An 18,992-nucleotide genomic window follows, 5' to 3' on the forward strand; every position below is an offset into this window, starting at 1 on the left:
TACAAAAACACCAACAGCAGAGAAGTTTGGGAACATTTATTTATTTAGTTTATTTTGGCCACACCGGAAGGTGCTCAGGGTTACTCCTGGCAGTGTTGGGGATCAAACCTGGGTTGGCTGCCCACTGCTATTGCTCTGGCCCCAGCTTGGAAACTTTTAATACAAAATAAGTTTATATGGGTGGAGAGAGTTCGACAGTAAGGTGTATGCGTTACATGCAGCCAATCTGGTTTTGATACTCTGCACCACATATGGTGCCCTAAGCCCCAGGAAGCGTTATTGCTGAGTATAGAACCAGGAGTAAACCCTAATCACTGCTGTGGCCCAGAACCCAACAAAGTCTGTAAATGTTTGTTGTTTTCTTGTTTTAACAAGGCTCTTCTCAGATGGAACCAATTGTTTTCAACTCAGTGGAATGTTCTAAGTCAGGGCTGGCTCTAGATGATCACAGTCCAAGTGTCACAAGCCTGGATTTAAACAAAATGCAATTTAATTGTATTACATCGTGAAATTATCAATGGTTAAATGTAATCAATAATGACATTCAACAGTTAGAATTCTTACATGAGGGCAGTGGGCAAGGCACTTGCCTCGCATACTTCCAACCTGAGTTTAATTCCTAGCACAATATGGCCCCTCAACAGAGTCAGGCCTAAGCCCTGAGCACAGCTGGCTGTGTCCGACTCTCCCAACAGTCCCCCCAGGCCTCCCTGAAAATCCTATATATGAGATGAGGCTGAGTTCAGTTACTATTGTGAATTAACTCGGTGACGTCAAATAATTCATTAACAAGTCCAGCTCGTGGGTTTTGCTAGACTTTGTCTTGTAGACTCAGAATAACTGCCTTTGAAATTAGCTATAGCTGTCCTCAAACTAAAGTTAAACCCTAGAGATAGCTAATCAAATATCCTCACCCTCAGGAAACCAGTGACCTTAAAGATTTTAACCTTTTTTTTTTTCCCTTTTGCAGTTTTGGAGATTTGAAACTGAGATTTGAACTTTTGAAAGTTGGGAACTCTTTAAGCCATTATGCCACTTTTGCTTTCTACAGAATCAGAATTTAGAACCTATTAATTCTAGCACACCCTCCTTGGTCATCCCTAATTAGACACCCAAATAAAAAATTAGCTAATTTTGGCAGGAGGAGAATTAAGGGGAATTGGGGCCATAACCAACAGTGCTCAGGGATCACTTCTAGCAATGTTCAGGGGACCAAGCTCTTGATTTCCTGACAGCTCAGTCCCTTTATGCTAAGGAATTAATCTCTGCCAAACTAACCCTGACTATTTCCATAGATAATAAATTTGGCCTTCTTGTAGTCTAGCACATTCTGTTCTAGTATCACTCCTATACCTATGTCCCTTTGCTTCTAGATATTCCAGATTCTTTTTGTTTTTGGGCCACATCTTGGCGATGCTCAGGGCTTACTCTTGGCTCTACTATCAGGAATGATTCCTGGTGGTGCTGGGGGGACCATATGGGATACCAGGGACTGAACCCGAATAGGCCATGTGTAAGGCACTGTACTATACCCACTATACCGGCCTTTAAATATCCCAAGTTCTCGTGGAATATATTATCATCTGTAACACAAACTTATTTTCCTCTACCTCATCCTTGACTGAATTACCCTACTGACCACCTCACTGAATCTTGAATGTAATACTCCGCAAATTCCACTTGAATAAAACATTGGAATTCTAGAGTGTTCTAAATGGCCTACATCTAAAGTACTGAAATGTGACATAGCCTGCTGAATATAATTTTGTTCTAGCTCTTCACTTTTGCCATGACATCTCCCTGTCCACAGTCACCCAATAGTGGGCTCATCCTTCCCATAGCTAGTACTGTCAGTCATGTCCCTGCCTCTGCGGATGCGTCTGACAACACTTCCCAGAAACCTCATCCTCCAAATGGCTCCATGCTGACCATGTGTGATCAGTGTATGTGTGGACCCAAAACTAAAAACCCAATCCTTGTCTTTTACACTATATGCTATACTCTTGTTTCTCTCTGTTCTACCTGGGGCCTCCCAAACTCATATCCACTATATGAATCCTGTTTCACACTTTACAGTCAATGTTAAAAGTTTTTAAAAGTCAATGCTAAATGGCTCCTTCAGGAAATCTTTATCTAAAAAACAAAATATTTAAATAAAATCTTCATTTGTAAAGGAAAGCACCTCTAAATCCCCATGGACCTTTTCTCTCTATAGCTCTTTAGGAGTACTCATTACTTGTTTTCTGTGCATTTTCCATCACCAAGTCCAGACTTGAGCTCTAAGAAATAGGTAATTTTTAGTACAAGTGCATTCTCAAAACATTTTTTAGATAAAGGAACAACACATTGAGAAAACTTGATAAACATTTTTTAAAAGTAAAATAATAACTGTTGTCACACAATACTGTTTCAAAGAAAAGTTACAAGGAAACTGCACTTGGAAAAGACCACATCATGAATGAATTCAGCTGGAAGGAGTACTGCTATTGAATCAGCCACTGATTAAGCTGACTGAAACAGACATGAACTTTACTTTAAAAAAAAGTTTTAATTGAATATCTATGAGATAGACCATTACAGAGCTGTTCATATTTGGGTTTCTCTTACACAGTGATCCAACACCCATCCTTTCCATCAGTACATTTCCCACCACCTGTGTCCCAATTTCTCTCCCACCATTCCCCAACACTACTCCCCCTGGTCTCCCTCTGTTTTTGTATATTATGCTTTGCAAGACAAGTACTAAAAGGTCATCGTGTTTTTTTCAGGGCATTAAGTGTTAACGGGACTGTAAGGCTGGAGCAGCTTTTTGACTGGGTGGCAGCTTTGGGGTGTGGACGTGACTGCCGAGCTTTCAGAAGTACAGAGAGGTTGGGGGAGGTAGCCCGTTCCAACCCCAAGAAACCGTGGAGATTACAGTCACACAATCTGCATGCCCGAATTTTCACCCGATTGCATATTTCAGTGCGGTCCAACCCCAGATGGTGGAGTCAGGCCGGGGGCATGGCGGTGCTTTTGGATTGTGGAAGCAAGCAGCTGTCCATCCCCCTCCGATTTACCTGATTGCTCAGCCTTGTGTGGGTCCGAGATTAACTACAGCTTTTGATCTCTTTCACGATTTATTTATGGATTTCTGAAGCAAGGTCAAAAAATGAGCTTCTTTCTATTGCTGAGCTGCAGGTGGTTTGTGGGTGTGACTTCCATATACCCATCTTTTGATCTTTTGGCAATTTTATTTCTCAGGAATTTTGGTCCCAAGTTGTTGGGGTTTGGCCAGAGGCACAGTGGCAATTTTGGGGTATCAGGAAGCCTGAAGGCACCATCAGGCTGCTGATGCACTCTCCCAGCAGGTACACGTTGACCTGCTGTTGGTACATACCCCACCTCCTCCAAAGTAATTTTATAGTTCCAATTTTCCCTAAACCCTAGACCAAGGGGCTGGAGCAATAGCACAGCGGGTAGGGCATTTGCCTTGCACGCGGCTGACCTGGGTTCGATTCCCAGCATCCCAGATGGTCCCCTGAGCACTGCCGGGAGTTATTCCTGAGCACTGCAGGGTGTGAGCCAAAAAGCAAAAAAAACCAAAAAACAAAACCCTAGACCGAGAAGCTGTGTCAATAGCTTTTTATTTTGTTTCAGGATGCCCCACTTGGGGGTTGCTCTTAATGGCACTTGGGGAAGCATACTCAGTGCTAGGGATTAAACACCAATCTAGACCTCCTGCTTAAGGAGAACGTCTTCAGCTCACTGGGCTTTTTCCTGATCATCTCCATAATCTTTTGTGAGATACTGGTTATTAATGCAAGTTTAAAACTAATCCAGGATCACTCTATCAATTCATGTGGTTTTGTTTCCTTAGGCCTGAGTTGTCACGTGAGGGACTAGGGACGAACTTGTGGTTCTCCAAAGTCTCCCACTAAAGAGGCAAGCCTGCTGAGCTTCCTATCCTGCTGAGCAAACTGCAAAACTGGTGCCAGAATGGTCCACTTTGGATGCAATGGATATGAAGTGATTAGCTGAATCTGAGACCAATGATGCTAGCTAAACAAGAGGAGGAAGTATGGCAGTCTTCATAATTCCAGATTAACAGTTCTACAACCCTGTGCTATTTTGGTCCTTTACACTGTCAGAGAATGATGGGTTTTACTATTGAACTGATACATTATCTTCACTTTTCTATGCAAGTAAATTCAGAAAGGAATCCCTTTCAAAAAAATTTTTAGAGCATTACAAAGCCAGTCATGGTTGAATTTCAGTCATACAGTATTCCAGTACCAGTTTACATTTCCCAGCACCAGTATCCCCAGGTTCCAGCCTATTAACCCCCCCAACCCTCTTTGGCAGGTGCTTTTACTCTCTCTGTGTCTCATCATTCACAGCTATTACTGTCATGGCGGTCTCTTCTCTATCTTACCTAACCCCCACCCCCCCGTCTCTCTCTCTCTTATCATTCCCAGCTACTATTGTCATAGCGGTCTCTTCTCTTTCTTACCTACCCTCATCCCCACACACACTTGTTAGTTCCAACCACAGAAGGACCGGTCCTCCTAACCCCTGTTTACCCTAGTCTGAATATTATTCTACTATGTATTTTTTTATACCACAAATGAATGCAATCTCTATGTATGTCCCTTTCCTTCTGACTCATTTCACTCAGCATGATACTCTCCATGTCAATCCAAATATAGGCAAATTTTATGACTTCATTTTTCCTAACAGCTGCATAGTATTCCAACGTGTAGATGTGCCATAGTTTCTTTATCCATTCGTCTGTTCTTGGGCACTCAGTTTGTTTCCAGATTCTGGCTATGGTGAATAGTGCTGCAATGAACATAGAGGTGAATATAGTGTTTCTGCTGTGTTTTGGGGCCCCCAGGGTGTATTCCTAGAAGTGGTATTGCTGGATCAAATGGGAGCTCAATTTCTAGCTTTTTGAGAAACATCCATATTGTTTTCCAGAAAGGCTGGACCAGTGGGCATTCCCACCAACAGTGGGGAGTCCCTTTCTCCCACCTCCATGCCAACACCAGTTGCTTTTGTTCTTTTGGATGTGTGCCAGTCTCTGTGGTGTGAGATGACATCTCACTGTTGTTTTGATCTGTATCTCTCTGATGATTAGTGATGAAGAGCATTTTTTCATGTGCCTCTTGGCCATTTAAATTTCTTCTTTGAGAAAGTTTCTGTTCATTTCATCATCCAATTTTCTGATGGGATTGGATGTTTTCTTCTTGAGAGTTCAACCAGTGCCTTGTATGTCCTTGATATTAACCCCTTATCAGAAAGACATTAAATGAATATCCTTTCCCCATTCCGTAACTGTCTTTGTATTCTGGTCACTGTTTCTTTTGAGGTGGAGAAGCTGCTTTGTTTAAGATAGTCCCATTTGTTTACCTCTGCTTCCACTTGCTTGGTTAATGGCATTTCATCTTTGAAGATACCATTAGCTTCAATGTCGTGGAGGGTTTTGCATATGTTTCTTCAGTGTACCGTACAGATTTTGATCTGAAGTTGAGATCTTTAATCCATTTTCATCTGGCTTTTGTGAATGATTTTATGTAAAGGTCTGAGCACATTGTTTTGCATGTAGCTGTCCAGTTTTGCCAGTACCACTTGTTAAAGAGGCTTTCCTGGGCTGGAGCAGTAGCACAGTGGTAGGGCATTTGCCTTGCACACGGCTGACCCAGGTTTGATTCCCAGCATCCCATATGGTCTCCCGAGTACAGCCAGGAATGATTCCTGAGTGCAGAGCCAGGAGTAACCCTTGAGCATCTCTGGGTATGACCCCAAAAGCAAAAAATAAAGAGGCTTTCCTGCTCCACTTTCTATTTCTTGCTCTCTTATCAAAGATTAAATGATAATATATTTGAGGATGTGTGTAAGGATCTTCAACCCTATTCCATTGGCCTATGAATCTGTCTTTATTCCAATAGCATGCTGTTCTAATTATTACCATTTTGTAGTACAGTTTGAGGTTGGGGAAGGTGATGCCTCCCATCTTCCCCCCCCCCCCCCAAGAATTATTAGTGGAGGCTTGTTCCATATGAATTTCAGGAGCATTTGATCAATTTCTTTGAAGAATGTCATGGTATCCTTATAGGGATTCCATTGAATCTGTATAGTGCTTTGGGGAGTATTGCCATTTTGACAATGTTAATTCTTCCAATCCATGAGCAGAGGATGTGTTTCCATTTCCTGGTGTCCACTTTTATTTCTTGAAGTAGTGTTTTGTAGTTTTTTTACCTTCTTAGTTAAGCTGATCCCGAGGTACTTTATTTTCTGAGGCATGATTGTGAACAGGACTGTTTTTCATATCACTTCTCTCTCATTATTTGCATATAGGAAAGTAATCTTTTTCTTTTTTTTTTTTTCAATTGCTGGGTTTTTTTGTGTGTCATACCTGAAAGTGCTGAGGGGCTACTCCTGGCTCTGTGTTCAATGATCACTCCTGGTGGGGTCAAGGGATCATATGGGGCACTGGGGATCAAACTAGGTTGGTTGTGTGCAAGACAAGTGCCCTCCTTGCTGTACTGTCACTCCAGCCCCCCAATAAACTACTTTTTTATATACCTATTTTTAAGTTAGTATTTGTTAAGATAGGGAAAAAAACGATCACTCACTTTTAATGCTAGATTTCATAAAAGCCTTACCAGACAACTCATGAGAAGAGAAGGCTTTTCTTCTATTCCTTCAGTGAGAGAAAATTTAGGTGTGTGAGTACAGTGTGTACTGTGCTCACTCACAGTGTCCTCTATACAGGTACGAAGTTTCTGTTCTGTCAACTGTGGAGAATAAAAATAAGAAAGTTAACCTACAAACCTTATTCACCTAATAGCCAATAGGCTGAAAATCTTAGTTTTCAATCTAATAAACCAATATAACTGAATCTGTTGGATGGTTTGATTGCTTGAGCCTTTATAAGCAATCTTGGTCTCAGGGTCACAGAGACAGTTCAAAGGGCTTAAGTGCATGTAGTCAAAGGGGGTGCCCAACATTTTTGATCCTTAGCACTATCTGGATGACAGGGAGTAAATTCAGAGCACCTAGCTAGGAAGTAGTTAAGTAGTTAAACCCCTAACCCACCTCCCCAATAAATTAAAAGGTAAAGGTAAGGTAAGGTAAAGGTCCTCCCGTTGATCATCAATTTGCTCGAGCGGGCCCAGTAACGTCTCCATTGGAGACTTTGTTGTTACTGTGTCTGGCATATCGAATACGTCACGGGGAGCTTGCCAGGAATTTAAAAAAACAAAGGCATTTGGGCTTATGAGTATTCTATGAAGATCAAGCTCCATCTATCCCTTCATATTAACAGACAGCACTCCATTTCTACATAAAATGTTAGCACTCATTGCACGAGGAACAGGCAAAGCTAGTGGACTAGTGTCCCTCATGCTTTTGCAAATGTATCCTTACCAAGTGACAACACTGCAACACTGCAGTTCTAGATCTGTTTGTGCTAAAATAACTTGTTATTGCAGAGACAGTACAGCGGGTAGGGCACTTGTCTTGCACATGGTCGGCTCAAGTGATCCCTGGCATCCTATATGGTTCCCTGAGCACTGTCGGGAGTAATTCCCGAGCACAGAACCAGGAGTAACCCCTGAGCATCGCCAGGTCTGACCAAAAAAGCAAAAATGAAACAAAGCAAAAACCCAAAAAACAAAACCCAACCCCAACTTGTAACTGAATGATATAATGGAATGAAATAAGAGAATGAAAATAAACGTGCTTCACTACCTCTGTTCTGTATTTTAACATTGATGCCATAGTCTGAATAGGGGCTACAGTGGGTAGGGTGCTTGCATCACATGTGGCTGACCTGGATTCACTCCCTGGCAACACATCTGGTCCCCTGACCCCAGTGATCCCTATGCGCAGAATCAGAAATAAGCCCTGAGAACCATCAGCTGTGGCTCAAAAAGAAAACAGAGGCCAGAGTTACAGTATAGCGGTTAGGGCCTTGCACATGGCCAACTCAGGTTTGATTCCCAGCATCCCATATGGCCCCTGAGTAAACACCTGAACATCACTGGCTGTGACCCAAAAACAAAACCCAACTAGCCAACCAACAATAACTACAACAAAAAACAAAAAAAATGTCTGAATAAGTGTCTTCCACATAGTTTCATGCATGGAAAAATTTTTTGAAGATCAGAACTAAAACTTATAAAAGGGCTAGAGTAAAGCGGGTAGGGTTCTTTCCTTGGACATGGATGACCCAGGTTCAATCCCCGGTGATGCTCAGGAGTCTGGCTCTGCACACAGAAATTACTCCTGGCGGAGTTCAAGGAAACGTATGGGACATCAAAGACAGAACTCAGATCAGAAGTGTGCAATGCAAACGCCATACCCATTGTACTATTCCATGTTGTTTACAATTTCATCGTGCTGGTTTCAAGTTATAAAATAAGACCTAAAACACATCAGAATTTTAAAAAACCTAATGTGAACTAAACAGTCAGTGTCAAATGAATATAAGGTTGGGAAGAAGTTTGCAAAATATGCCACAGTATACTACTGAAGTTTAAGAAAGATATGTAAGAAGTGATAAAATCTATATGTGGAACACTTACATGAGAGGGGATGTATAGGCCACACTGACACATGACCACACCATTTGCTATTCTTAGGTTGTACCTAGAAGCAGAATTGCAATCACAGAGCATTGTAGTTAGAGCATTTGGAGCCCCAAATCTTTCCAGGCAACAAAATTTTTTTGGGGGGAAAGGGGGGTTCCACTCACCTTTGAGTGAGGATAGGAACCAATAATGCTGAAAAGGTTTTGAAAAATTCTTACTTTGTACACACAGGACAAATGAGGGGATTTGTTTCCCACTCAGCCAGTATGATGTTGAAGCACTTCTCATCGAACTGCAAACTCTTTTCATACTCTCTAATGATGGACTGCTCTGTAAGAGAAAGGACAGTTGGAGTGCTTCATCATGCTTTCATCATTTGGACTGTCCTGTCTTTAATGCTATGTAAGTTTCACTAAGCAAGTCTTTCTCCACCGAAGAGAAAAATTTCAGACAAAAATCACTAAATATTTGTGATCCTTCAAGCACTGCAGGAGTACTCTCTGAGCACATACCAGGAGTAGCTCTCAAGCACAGTAGAAAATAAAAAAGAAAGAAGCTTAGAGTGTAAGGGACAGGCCCAAAATGGACTACCACCAGAATTAATTTAGCTTAGCTTAATAGGAACCTGCATTGCAAAATAACTTGTTTTTCAAGGAGCAGGTCTAGATAAGCTTTTTCAGATCCGCTTTATAGGAGCCTGCACTGCAAAATAACTGGTTTTTCTGCCCCTGAGCAAGGAATTCAGATACAGGTACTCGAAGGGTGGGGGTCAGACCAGATAACCGGATGTCTCTCACAAGACCCGTGTTGCAAGACCCAGGACTGCCTTAAAAACCTGTCAGTTCCTAAGCACCGACGCAAAATGCTGATCTTTAAACTATAGGCTAAGAAGTGATGTACCCTTAATTGGATTGGTTAAGAAAGCATATGTTGTTACAAATCTATTGGCTATGAAATGCGCGGGCTTTGCTGTAACGGCCAGTGAAAGCCTATATAAGATCCCCTTTGAGGAGGTTCGGGGTCTTGCCTCACCTAACTGACCTGCGTGTCTGTGTAGGCGGCTTGACCCTGGCTAGCCAGTTTTACAATAAACCTTGCTTGCTGTTTGCAGTCTCTGGAGTCTCTTTGTCATTAAAGGGAGATCACGATCTGCGCCCTAACAAGAGTAGCTAGTGGCCCTAAGACTCTCCTTGGTGGATGACAGATCCCTTTCTGGCCTTATATAGCTGTCAAACTGAATTTTTTTTATTTAGAAGACCATAGAAAATTATTGATAAAATTAGGAAAGCGATAACCATTTATCCTCCTTGAAAATACCAGTTGAAAAGTTTCTTGACTCTGTCTTCTGTGGGCAGTGTTTGAACCAGAAGTGGCCAGCTCCATGAAAGCGCAGGCTTGCATTTCCTGTGTCTGAATTACCACTCACTCTTTCCCTTCCCTAAAACTAAACTTTTTAGCAGGGACAACTATAGTGTCAGTGAAGAATATGTAAAATTAGCATGTTGACACCCTAAGAAGCAATGGTGGGCGTGTTAATAAGAAATGGGACCTCTGAGGGAGACTTAGATGATGAGGGTAACTTAGATGAGATTCTGAGAGGGCAGCACCCTGTTGGAGTACACGGAGCTTAGGTTTATCAGGTTGCACCCATCACAGTGCTCCCGAGTCACTCCCATTACTTTGCCTGTAACCACTTCTATGCTCTTTTCCCCAACCAAATCCTGCTTAGACAATGAAGCTGTACTGTAAGTTAATATTGCCTTTCTCCTCTCATGTCTTTTGAGCAGTTTACTTTAATGCAATGTCCTTTTGTATAGATACAGGAAGACAATTAATATTATGCTTTATAACTTAGGAATTGATTGGCTTTGAATATTATTCACTCCTGGGCATCTGCCTTCTCAACTTAAGCCTCAGTTGCCCTCACTTCCTAGCACCCCAAGGGCAGGGTCCCGACATGGGACTGGATGGAACCAGGGCAAGCCGGTAAGTTATGTGCTACCCTGGCATCGCGATGGGCCAGGCCAAGGTGCCACGATTCTTAACTATAAGTTAAGAGGTTGGTAAAGGTAAAGGTAAAGGCCCTCCCGTTGATCGTCGATTTGCTCGAGCGGGCCCAGTAACGTCTCCATTGGAGACTTTGTTGTTACTGTGTCTGGCATATCGAATACTCTCAGTAGCTTGCCGGGCTCTCCGAGAGGGGTGGAGGAATCGAACTCAGGTCGGCCATGTTGGCCGCTTGTAAGGCGAACGCCCTACCCGCTGTGTGATCATAGGCAAATGATGTCATGATCCAAAAGTAACGACGAGACTAGGGCCCTGCTGCTAGGAATAGGAAAGATATCTGGCGTGAGCACTGCAGTCTGAGATCTAGATGGCCCTAGGAGAGCAATTCTATAAGCTCAAAGTATTTCTTACTGTGTCCATACAAAATGATTAATATTATGTATGCTTATATGTTGGTTGGACAAGGAGAGGAGAAACACGTCCTAGAAGCAGTTTCCTGTGTGTCCTGACTAGCTTGGATGAGACTGCTTTCTCCCCTTCAAACTGCCTTCAGTAAATGATTTCAGTATATTGAGGTAGTTTCTCTTATCTCACAGGAAGCTAGCTGGCCTTAGGTATACAGATCCCAGGTGCTAAGCCAGGCCTGGTCTTTGGGAATGTAGATGCCTGGCTCTAGGCTGGCTGATTTTGGAGATGTAGATTCCAAGCTCTAGCAGACTGGTCTTTGTTGTGCTAATCTAAGTACTTGTAGCTTGTAAAAAGGTGAGGCCAGGATTACTGGCCTGCGGATGTAAAGAAACAATGTATGTTTTGCCTCAGTGTTCTTTCTGTAACTCCTTTTGATGACATCACTATATTGCGCCCTTTAGAGGTACTATGATCTATATAAGGGAGATTTCAGGGTCCTCTGGGGGGACATGTGCATCAGACAACCTGGGAAGATGGGGCTGAGGACAGAAGCTGAGAGAACAAAGGCGCACGTGCTTGAGGATTCCTGAGGCCTCCATGACATACATCTCTTCCATGTAATAAACGGCTGCTAAGACCAACCAGCTTGGCCTCGTTTCCTTCCTTCGCCTGATCATCGCCATCGACCTCCGTGGAGTGGGGAAACGGCCTGACCACCGGCCTTTTATTTTTTGTGTTTACACATACCCATGATGCAGTAAGTCAATCCCCCACTAGCCACTTCACCACATCTGCTGGACCCACAGACTGCTCAACCTCCAGAATATTGAGAAATAAATTCTGTTGTTTATAAGAAAAAAAGAAACAAAAAATTCACTGAATATTTAAAGCTCTATTGGGCTAGCTTCATCTGGGACTGGAGATCATATAAGTAAGATCACATGCCTTGCATATGATCTCTGACATTGCATAGTACTCTGAGCACCACCAGAGGTCACTCCTTAGCACAAAGCCACTAGCACTACTAGGTATAGGCCACCTCATGCCCCTGCAAAAGGCTAGATATATCTTCGATTCCTGTATTTCCTCCTTGTGAGCACAAGAGGTGGAGTGGCAAGACAAAGGCACAAGAAGACAGCTTTCACATCTGGAGGCAATAGAAATAAAGATGTAGAGTGTCAGCGTCCCAAGGGACAACAGGAGAAAGGTGACACGGGGCTTTTATGTTTTTAAGTTTTTTATTTTTTTTTTTGCTTTTTATGGGTTACACCCGGCGATGCACAGGGGTTACCCCTGGCGGTGCTCAGGGGACCATATGGGATGCTGGGAATCGAACCTGGGTCACCACATGTAAGGCAAACACCTTACCTGTTGTGCTATTGCTCCAGCCCTGGGGCTTTTATTTCTGATAGTGGGATCATGCTGCTTATTTAAACTACTCTATTCGAGAGAGTATGGGGAATATTTTCTGCCATGGAGGCAGGGGGAGGGTGGGAAAGGGAGAGTATACTGGGGATATTGGTGGTGAGGAATGTGCACTGGTGAAGGGATGGGTGTTTGATCATAGTGTGACTGTAACCCAAACATGAAAGCTTGTAACTATCTCACAGTGATTCAATAAAAGAAAAAAAAAGTGCTCTATTCTCACTGTCCATATATTGTCTGTGTTGTCCAGAAATGGTATGTTCACTCAACAAATAATGCTACAATATCTGGCTGGAGCGATAGCACAGTGGGTAAGGTGTTTGCCTTGCAAGAGGCCAATATGGCCGACCCAAGTTCGATTCCACCGCCCCTCTTGGAGAGCCCGGCAAGCTAATGAGAGTATCTCGCCCGCACGGCAAAGCCTGGCAAGCTCCCCGTGACGTATTCAATATGCCAAACACAGTAACAAGTCTCACGATGGAGATGTTACTGGGCCCGCTCGAGCAAATCGATGAATAACGGGAGGACCGTGACCGTATCTAATGTGTAGAAGGCCAATGGTACAAAAACCAAAACAAAAATGGGTCTCTGCTCTTAGTTTGCTCACAATCTACATTTCTGAGCAGGAATTAGCTAATCACACAGTTCATAGGCCATATCAACTCACTTTTAGTTTTGTAAATAAATTTATATTGATACATAGCCATGTTCATTTACTTTGGTATTCTGTATGGCTATTTTACAGTATAATTGCAGACTTGAAGAACTGTAACAAAGACAGTATGGACCACAGTTTAAAGTAATTATTGGTATCAGGAGTTTTAGACTAAAGAGACAGGGATTGGGGACTCACTTAGAAGTCTATGTATGTTCCTTTGATCCCTGCCAGAAGTTATCCCACAGAGCATAGCTAGGAGTAGCTACAGAGTACTGCTTGGTATGGCCAAGCCAACTAGTATTAAAAGATTAGAAGCGGGGGGGGGGTGGGGGGGAGTGGGGAAGCACTACGCTATACACACAGAGCCCCAGGTTTGATCACCAGCACTGCTTAAACCTCTGAGTACCACTGGATGTAGCCCAAGTGATTCCAGCATTGTTGGGGCATAAATCCCTCCAGAGGAAAAAAAAATACTATTTGACCCATCAAAGAAAAAGTCTGCCAGTTACTGCTAGAGCATTCCTTATGACCGAATACAGCAAAAAAAGAAAAAAAAAGAATTATTACCACTTAAAATTTTTTAGTTAAATATATATGTGAATGGCATCATGGATGGAACTCACAGGTGCAAAGTTGGCACTTTTAGCTAATCAGTCACCTCCAGGGCTCCTATTATTAACCTACTAATAGGTAGGAAAACAGAATATACATGGTAACTGTATTCACAATACTGATCTGTTTCCCAACTCCCCCTAACTAGCTGTGCAATCTGTGTAAAATATGACTATCTCTTCTTTATATTACTATGTACTCGTTTTTGTTTTTCTGGCCACATCTGTTGGTATCTGGGGCCACTCCTGGCTCTGTGCCTGGAAGGGCTGGGGAGGTGCTCCTGTTAGTGCTCAGAAAACCCTGTGGTGCTGGGGATTAAACTCAAGTCTCCCATATGCAAAGCATGAACTCCACTGACTGAACTATACCTTTCAGCCCCTCTACTACAATCTTGAGAATATTTATAAGGAGAAAAATGTATCACTGAGTGAAGTTTGAGAAAGTCTGGTACACTCAGCCAGCCAAAAAATAGAGTAAAAATAGAGTTTTCTTGGACCAGATAGTACAGTGGTTAAGGTACTTGTCTTGAATCCTGCCAACCCTGGTTTGAATCCAGTGCCAGTGCCAGTCAATGGCACTCTAGGTAGTCTCCTACTCAGCACCAGGAATGGCCCCTTAGCACTGCCTGATGTGACTCACAACAAAAGCAACAAGAGCAGTCTTCATTCAACCTAAGTTGGAGGTAGAGAAAAGGGAAGCTAAGCACTAATTTTGTTTTAAAAAATGGGTCAGCATTATAAGTTATTATCTGCTCCCAGAATACCTTGGTCAAACAACTCTTGTTGGATTTCTTCCAGCACAGTCAAATCCATTAGCTCCTCCAACTGCAAGGAAAAGTATGGTCAGATTTTTAAAATTTTTTTTTGCTTTTTGGGTAACACATGGCAATGCACAGGGGTTATTCCTGGCTCATGCACTCAGTAATTACTCCTGGCGGTGCTCGGGGGACCATTTAGGATGCTGGGAATCGAATCTGGGTTGGCCGCGTGCAAGGCAAACGCCCTACCCACTGTACTATCGCTCCAGCCCCAAAGACTTTTAAACTTATTGAGAGTCAATAGCACTGTAGCACTGTCCTTCCGTTGTACATCAATTTGCTCGAGCGGGCCCAGTAACGTCTCCATTCTGAGACTTGTTGTTACTGTGTTTGGCGTATCAAATACATCACGGGTAGCTTGCCAGGCTTTGCCATGTGGGCAAGATACTCTTGGTAGCTTGCTGGGCTCTCCGACAGTGGTGGAGGAATCAAACTCAGGTCCGCCAGGTCGGCCGCTTGCAAGGCAAATGCCCTACCCACTGTGCTATCACTATCAGTCAATAAGCTCCCAATTATCCATACTTGGAGGCTGGTCTGAAGAACCAGATTTACTGGAGGTAATCAGTTTAGTCCTTCTCTCAGTTTTACTGATAAAGAAGTAATATAGTTATACTAAGTAAGCAAATGATTAAGTCCCAGTTACAAAATAATGGCACCAAGTTTGGGGGAAAGAGTAGCAACTCAGTATGCAGTTCTGATAAAGCTATGCATAAACTCTAGTTATTTAGGGAGGGGCTGTAGAGATAGTAGAGCACTAGGGCATGTGCCTTGCACACAGCCTACCTGGGTTTGATCCCATATAGTCTCCTGAGCACTGCCAAAGTAATTCCTGAGTGCAGAGTCAGAAGCAACCTTGAGCATGACTGGGTGTGACTCCCCACCTTGCCCCCCATCCCCAAACAAAAAAAAAAAAAAACCTTTAGTTTGGGCCTCTATAAATTAGGAACAAAATTTATCCTTTTAGGCTTATGAACACTAGTTGTGAATATATGTGTATGAACATAGATATTTTATAAGCACATAAAAGGTGCTGCAACATTTTAGAGCATCTTGATATTTTCAAAGCAACTCCCATGTGTTTTCTTATATAGTACTCACAGTATTGATATTTCTCCTTTTTTTCCATTTCCATAGCACTGTCCTGTCCTCCCATTGTTATCGATTTGCTTAAGCAGGCACCAGTAATGCCTCCATTGTGAGACTTGTTACTGTTTTTTTTTTTTTTTTTTTTTTTTTCTTTTTTATTAGTGAAACGACATGAGGTACAGTTGTAGATTTACAAATTTTTGTGCTTGGATCTCGGTCATACCCCGATCAAATACCCATCCCTCCACCAGTGCCCATTTTCCACCACCAGGATAATATCCCTCCCCCCCCATCCTCCCATCCCCCCATCCCCCCCTGCCACTGTGGCAGGGCATTCCCCCCTGTTCTCTCTCTCCTCCTGGGCGCTGTGATCAGCCAAAGAGGCATTGAGTGGCGAACATGTTCAGCCCGAGACTTGTTACTGTTTTTGGCATATCGAATACACCACGGGGAGCTTGCCAGGCTCTGCCATGCAGTCAGGATACTCTGGGTAGCTTGCTGGACTCTCCGAGAGAGACAGAGAAATTGAACCCCAGTGCAAGGCAAACGCCCTACCTGCTGTGCTATTGTTCCAGCCCACACTGACATTTCTCCTTTTTTCCATTTACATAAAAAATAGTAAACAAAAAACCTCTAAGTGACAGAAAAGAATCAAGAGTCAATAGTGAAATTAGGATCAGGATCTAACTTCCAATCCAGTCCTTCTCCTGGAATACAATAAATGTTTTTTCCATTCACACCTAGTTCCCAGTACTGAGTTTAGAATAAAAAAATTCCTTTCTAAAATTAAAGATCCCTAACCATATCTAACAATTCAAAACTTTCAGGGGCTGATCAAGAGGAATGAAGTATTTTTCTTTTTAGTTTCATATGTGATTATAATACAATGATACATTAAGTCAATAGTCTGATATGTAAAAGCCATTAACCTAGAAGAGAGTCTAACATAAAAAATGGGAGAACCAGGGTTAAAGGTAGATAAAATTGTTGCTGGAAATGAATGGAGTTAGAGCAGAGCTTCTTAAAAATTTTTCCTGGCTAGGGTATCCTAGAGGAAAGGGCTATTCAGATAGAGAAGGGAGCACCAAATAAAGGATGTTTGGAGGATCCTCCCAGGAGGGGAGATGCATGTCGAAAGTAGACTATGGACTGAACATGTTTGCCACTCAATGCCTCTTTTGCAGACCACAACACCCAAAAGGAGAGAGAGAACACAGGGGATTGCCCTGCCACAGAGACGGGGGGATGGGGGGATGGGGGTGGGAGGGATATTATCCATGGTGGTGGAAAATGGGCACTTGTGGAGGGATGGGTATCTGATCATTGTATAATTGAAACCAAAGCACAAAAAATTGTAAATCTACAACTTTAAAAAAATAAAATAAAATAAAGGGGGAAAAAAAAAAAAAAAAAAAAAAAAATTTTTCCTGGCTAGAAAGCTACAGTACAGCAGATACAGCATTTGCCTTGCTTGTGGCAGATCTGGGTTCAATCCCTGGCACTGCATATGGCCCCTCAAGCACTGCTAGTTATGCTTCCCGCCTCGAGAGAAAAAAAAAAGAATCCCCAACTTTTTCCACTTCCCATGACCCCTTTTTCTATGAGGAATGCAGCATAAGCAAGTGCTACCAGAAACACTGGGGATTCAGGATGTGTTTGATTTTTAATTAATTTTTGGTTTTTGCACATTCAGAAATGTTTTACTATTGCTAAATTTTTCACAACTGCATTTAGATATGTGATCCCATACCATTTAAGAAGCTAGGGTTTAGAGAAGATATAAATCATTCTTGGTGTTATAGAACCACCTCTATAAAAACATATCCAAATCTGACCTGCGCCAAGGCCGCCGGAGCACTCTCCATTGACTGCAAAGTCTTCCATTCTTCTTCCATCACTTCCTGCACAAGAAGAGCATTCTGCTTTCTCTCTCCCGTATTGCCTCCAGCCCTGCGGTAACGGCTCAGGAGCCTGTCCCGGCTGTTTCTCATCCTCTCCAAGCATCCCTTGGAAAAATAAAAAAGGTAATTTAATTTAAAATAATTTCCTTACATTAGTTGTTAAATACTCTTAGTTTTTTAAAAGGTAGTTTCATTAAAATATTCTTAGGCTATTAAGATATTAAAGGAAATTTATAAAAATAAAATTTCAACTACATCCTTAACTAGTTATGTCTGTATAGTTCCCTCAAGTCTTTATCTACAGGTAGATAGGGGCAATTATGCTTTATTCATCTATATCCAGATAACCATATTTTATATTCTCTCTTAACTGTCAGCTTCCTTAGTGGCTGGGTGAAAATGGCTTAGTGTCACCTGTGCAAAAAAGGGGACATTTAGGTAGCTTTTAAAGACTTGTTATTCTGTAGATGCCAGTAGGTAGTCCTCTTCCTGTACAACAGTGGTTCTCCCCCTGGGGCAATTTTCTTCATTAGGGAATATCTGGCAATGCCTGAGACAATTCTCGGTGTTAAGTCTAGTTTACAAAATCCAGTAGGTAGAGAGTAAGGATGCTGCTAAAATTCTACAATGCACAGAACAGCTTTCCTACAATAAAGAACGGTGATTTCTAGGGTGATCCCCTTTCTTCTTTGGGGTGAGGGTTGGGTTTTTGGGTCACAGCCGGCGATGCTCAGGGATTAGTCCTAACTCTACAACTCAGGAATCACTCTTTGCGGTGCTCTGGGGACCACATGGGATGCCAGAGATCGAACCCGGGTTGGTCGAGTGCAAGACAAACACCCAGCCAGCTGTACTATGTCTCTGGCCCCTTCTTTTTTATTTTTAACTATTTCGTATTACCTTCTTGGGATATACCCATTATTTCTGGGATTCCGGGAGTGTAAGGCGATATTCCTAAGGCTTACAGGAACCATGCCGAGTTCAGTACGGGTCAGAAGTGAAGTCGGGGACAACACAAAATAATGTAGGCTCCTCTGGTCCTCAGTTACATTCCTCAAACCTCCAGTCCAAAACAAGTAATTGCTATCTCGCATCAAAGTGCCCTCCAACAGGCGCATTTGTTAACATAAAGGAGTACAAGGTGGTGCCCATCAAGGTTAACATAAAAAAAAACCCGAATCCAAAATTAAGGGTTCCTGGAGCTGGGTCGCCCAAGCAGCAATCAATCTCACAGTCAGCGGTCCCGGAGGAGACTGGAAGGTTCCACGACTTGGAGGTGCCTACACCTGCCTCAAGAGTTTCCCCGAATGGATTAGGAGACTGACGACTACAAGTCACCGTGTCCCAAATTCTGCGCTCACCCGCCGAAAACTCTCTTTCCAAGGCTGTGAGTTCATCAGTTTGTACAGAGAGCAGTGCGGAGAGCTTGACGACGCTGCCATCACGCTTCGCGGGAGAAGTCACCAGGAAGTCCCGCCTCCGGCGGCGCACAGAACCCTGGG

At 42.8% G+C, this 18,992-nt stretch overlaps 1 protein-coding gene across 2 annotated transcripts; it reads right to left on the reverse strand.

Moving 5' to 3' along the window:
* Window positions 1–41: 41 nt before the first annotated feature.
* On the reverse strand, window positions 42–18,984 carry RPAIN (RPA interacting protein). 2 transcript variants are annotated; one of them, XM_056114957.1, is made up of 7 exons: window positions 18,852–18,984; window positions 17,425–17,595; window positions 14,450–14,510; window positions 8,795–8,906; window positions 8,571–8,634; window positions 6,648–6,779; window positions 42–467 (listed from the first exon to the last, which is right to left on the reverse strand). In XM_056114957.1, the coding sequence occupies exons 1-7, from the start codon at window positions 18,930–18,932 to the stop codon at window positions 438–440; spliced, it is 651 nt and encodes a 216-aa protein (XP_055970932.1). In that variant the 5' UTR covers window positions 18,933–18,984; the 3' UTR covers window positions 42–437. The 2 variants fall into 2 exon arrangements, 1 of the variants encoding a protein (XP_055970932.1); XR_008792567.1 differs by lacking the exon at window positions 42–467 and having other exon boundaries at window positions 6,706–6,779; window positions 8,741–8,906.
* Between the last annotated feature and the right edge of the window lie 8 nt (window positions 18,985–18,992).

Source organism: Sorex fumeus, unplaced genomic scaffold, assembly GCF_029834395.1.
Source record: "Sorex fumeus unplaced genomic scaffold, SorFum_2.1 ptg000028l, whole genome shotgun sequence".
NCBI classification, from domain to species: domain Eukaryota; kingdom Metazoa; phylum Chordata; class Mammalia; order Eulipotyphla; family Soricidae; genus Sorex; species Sorex fumeus.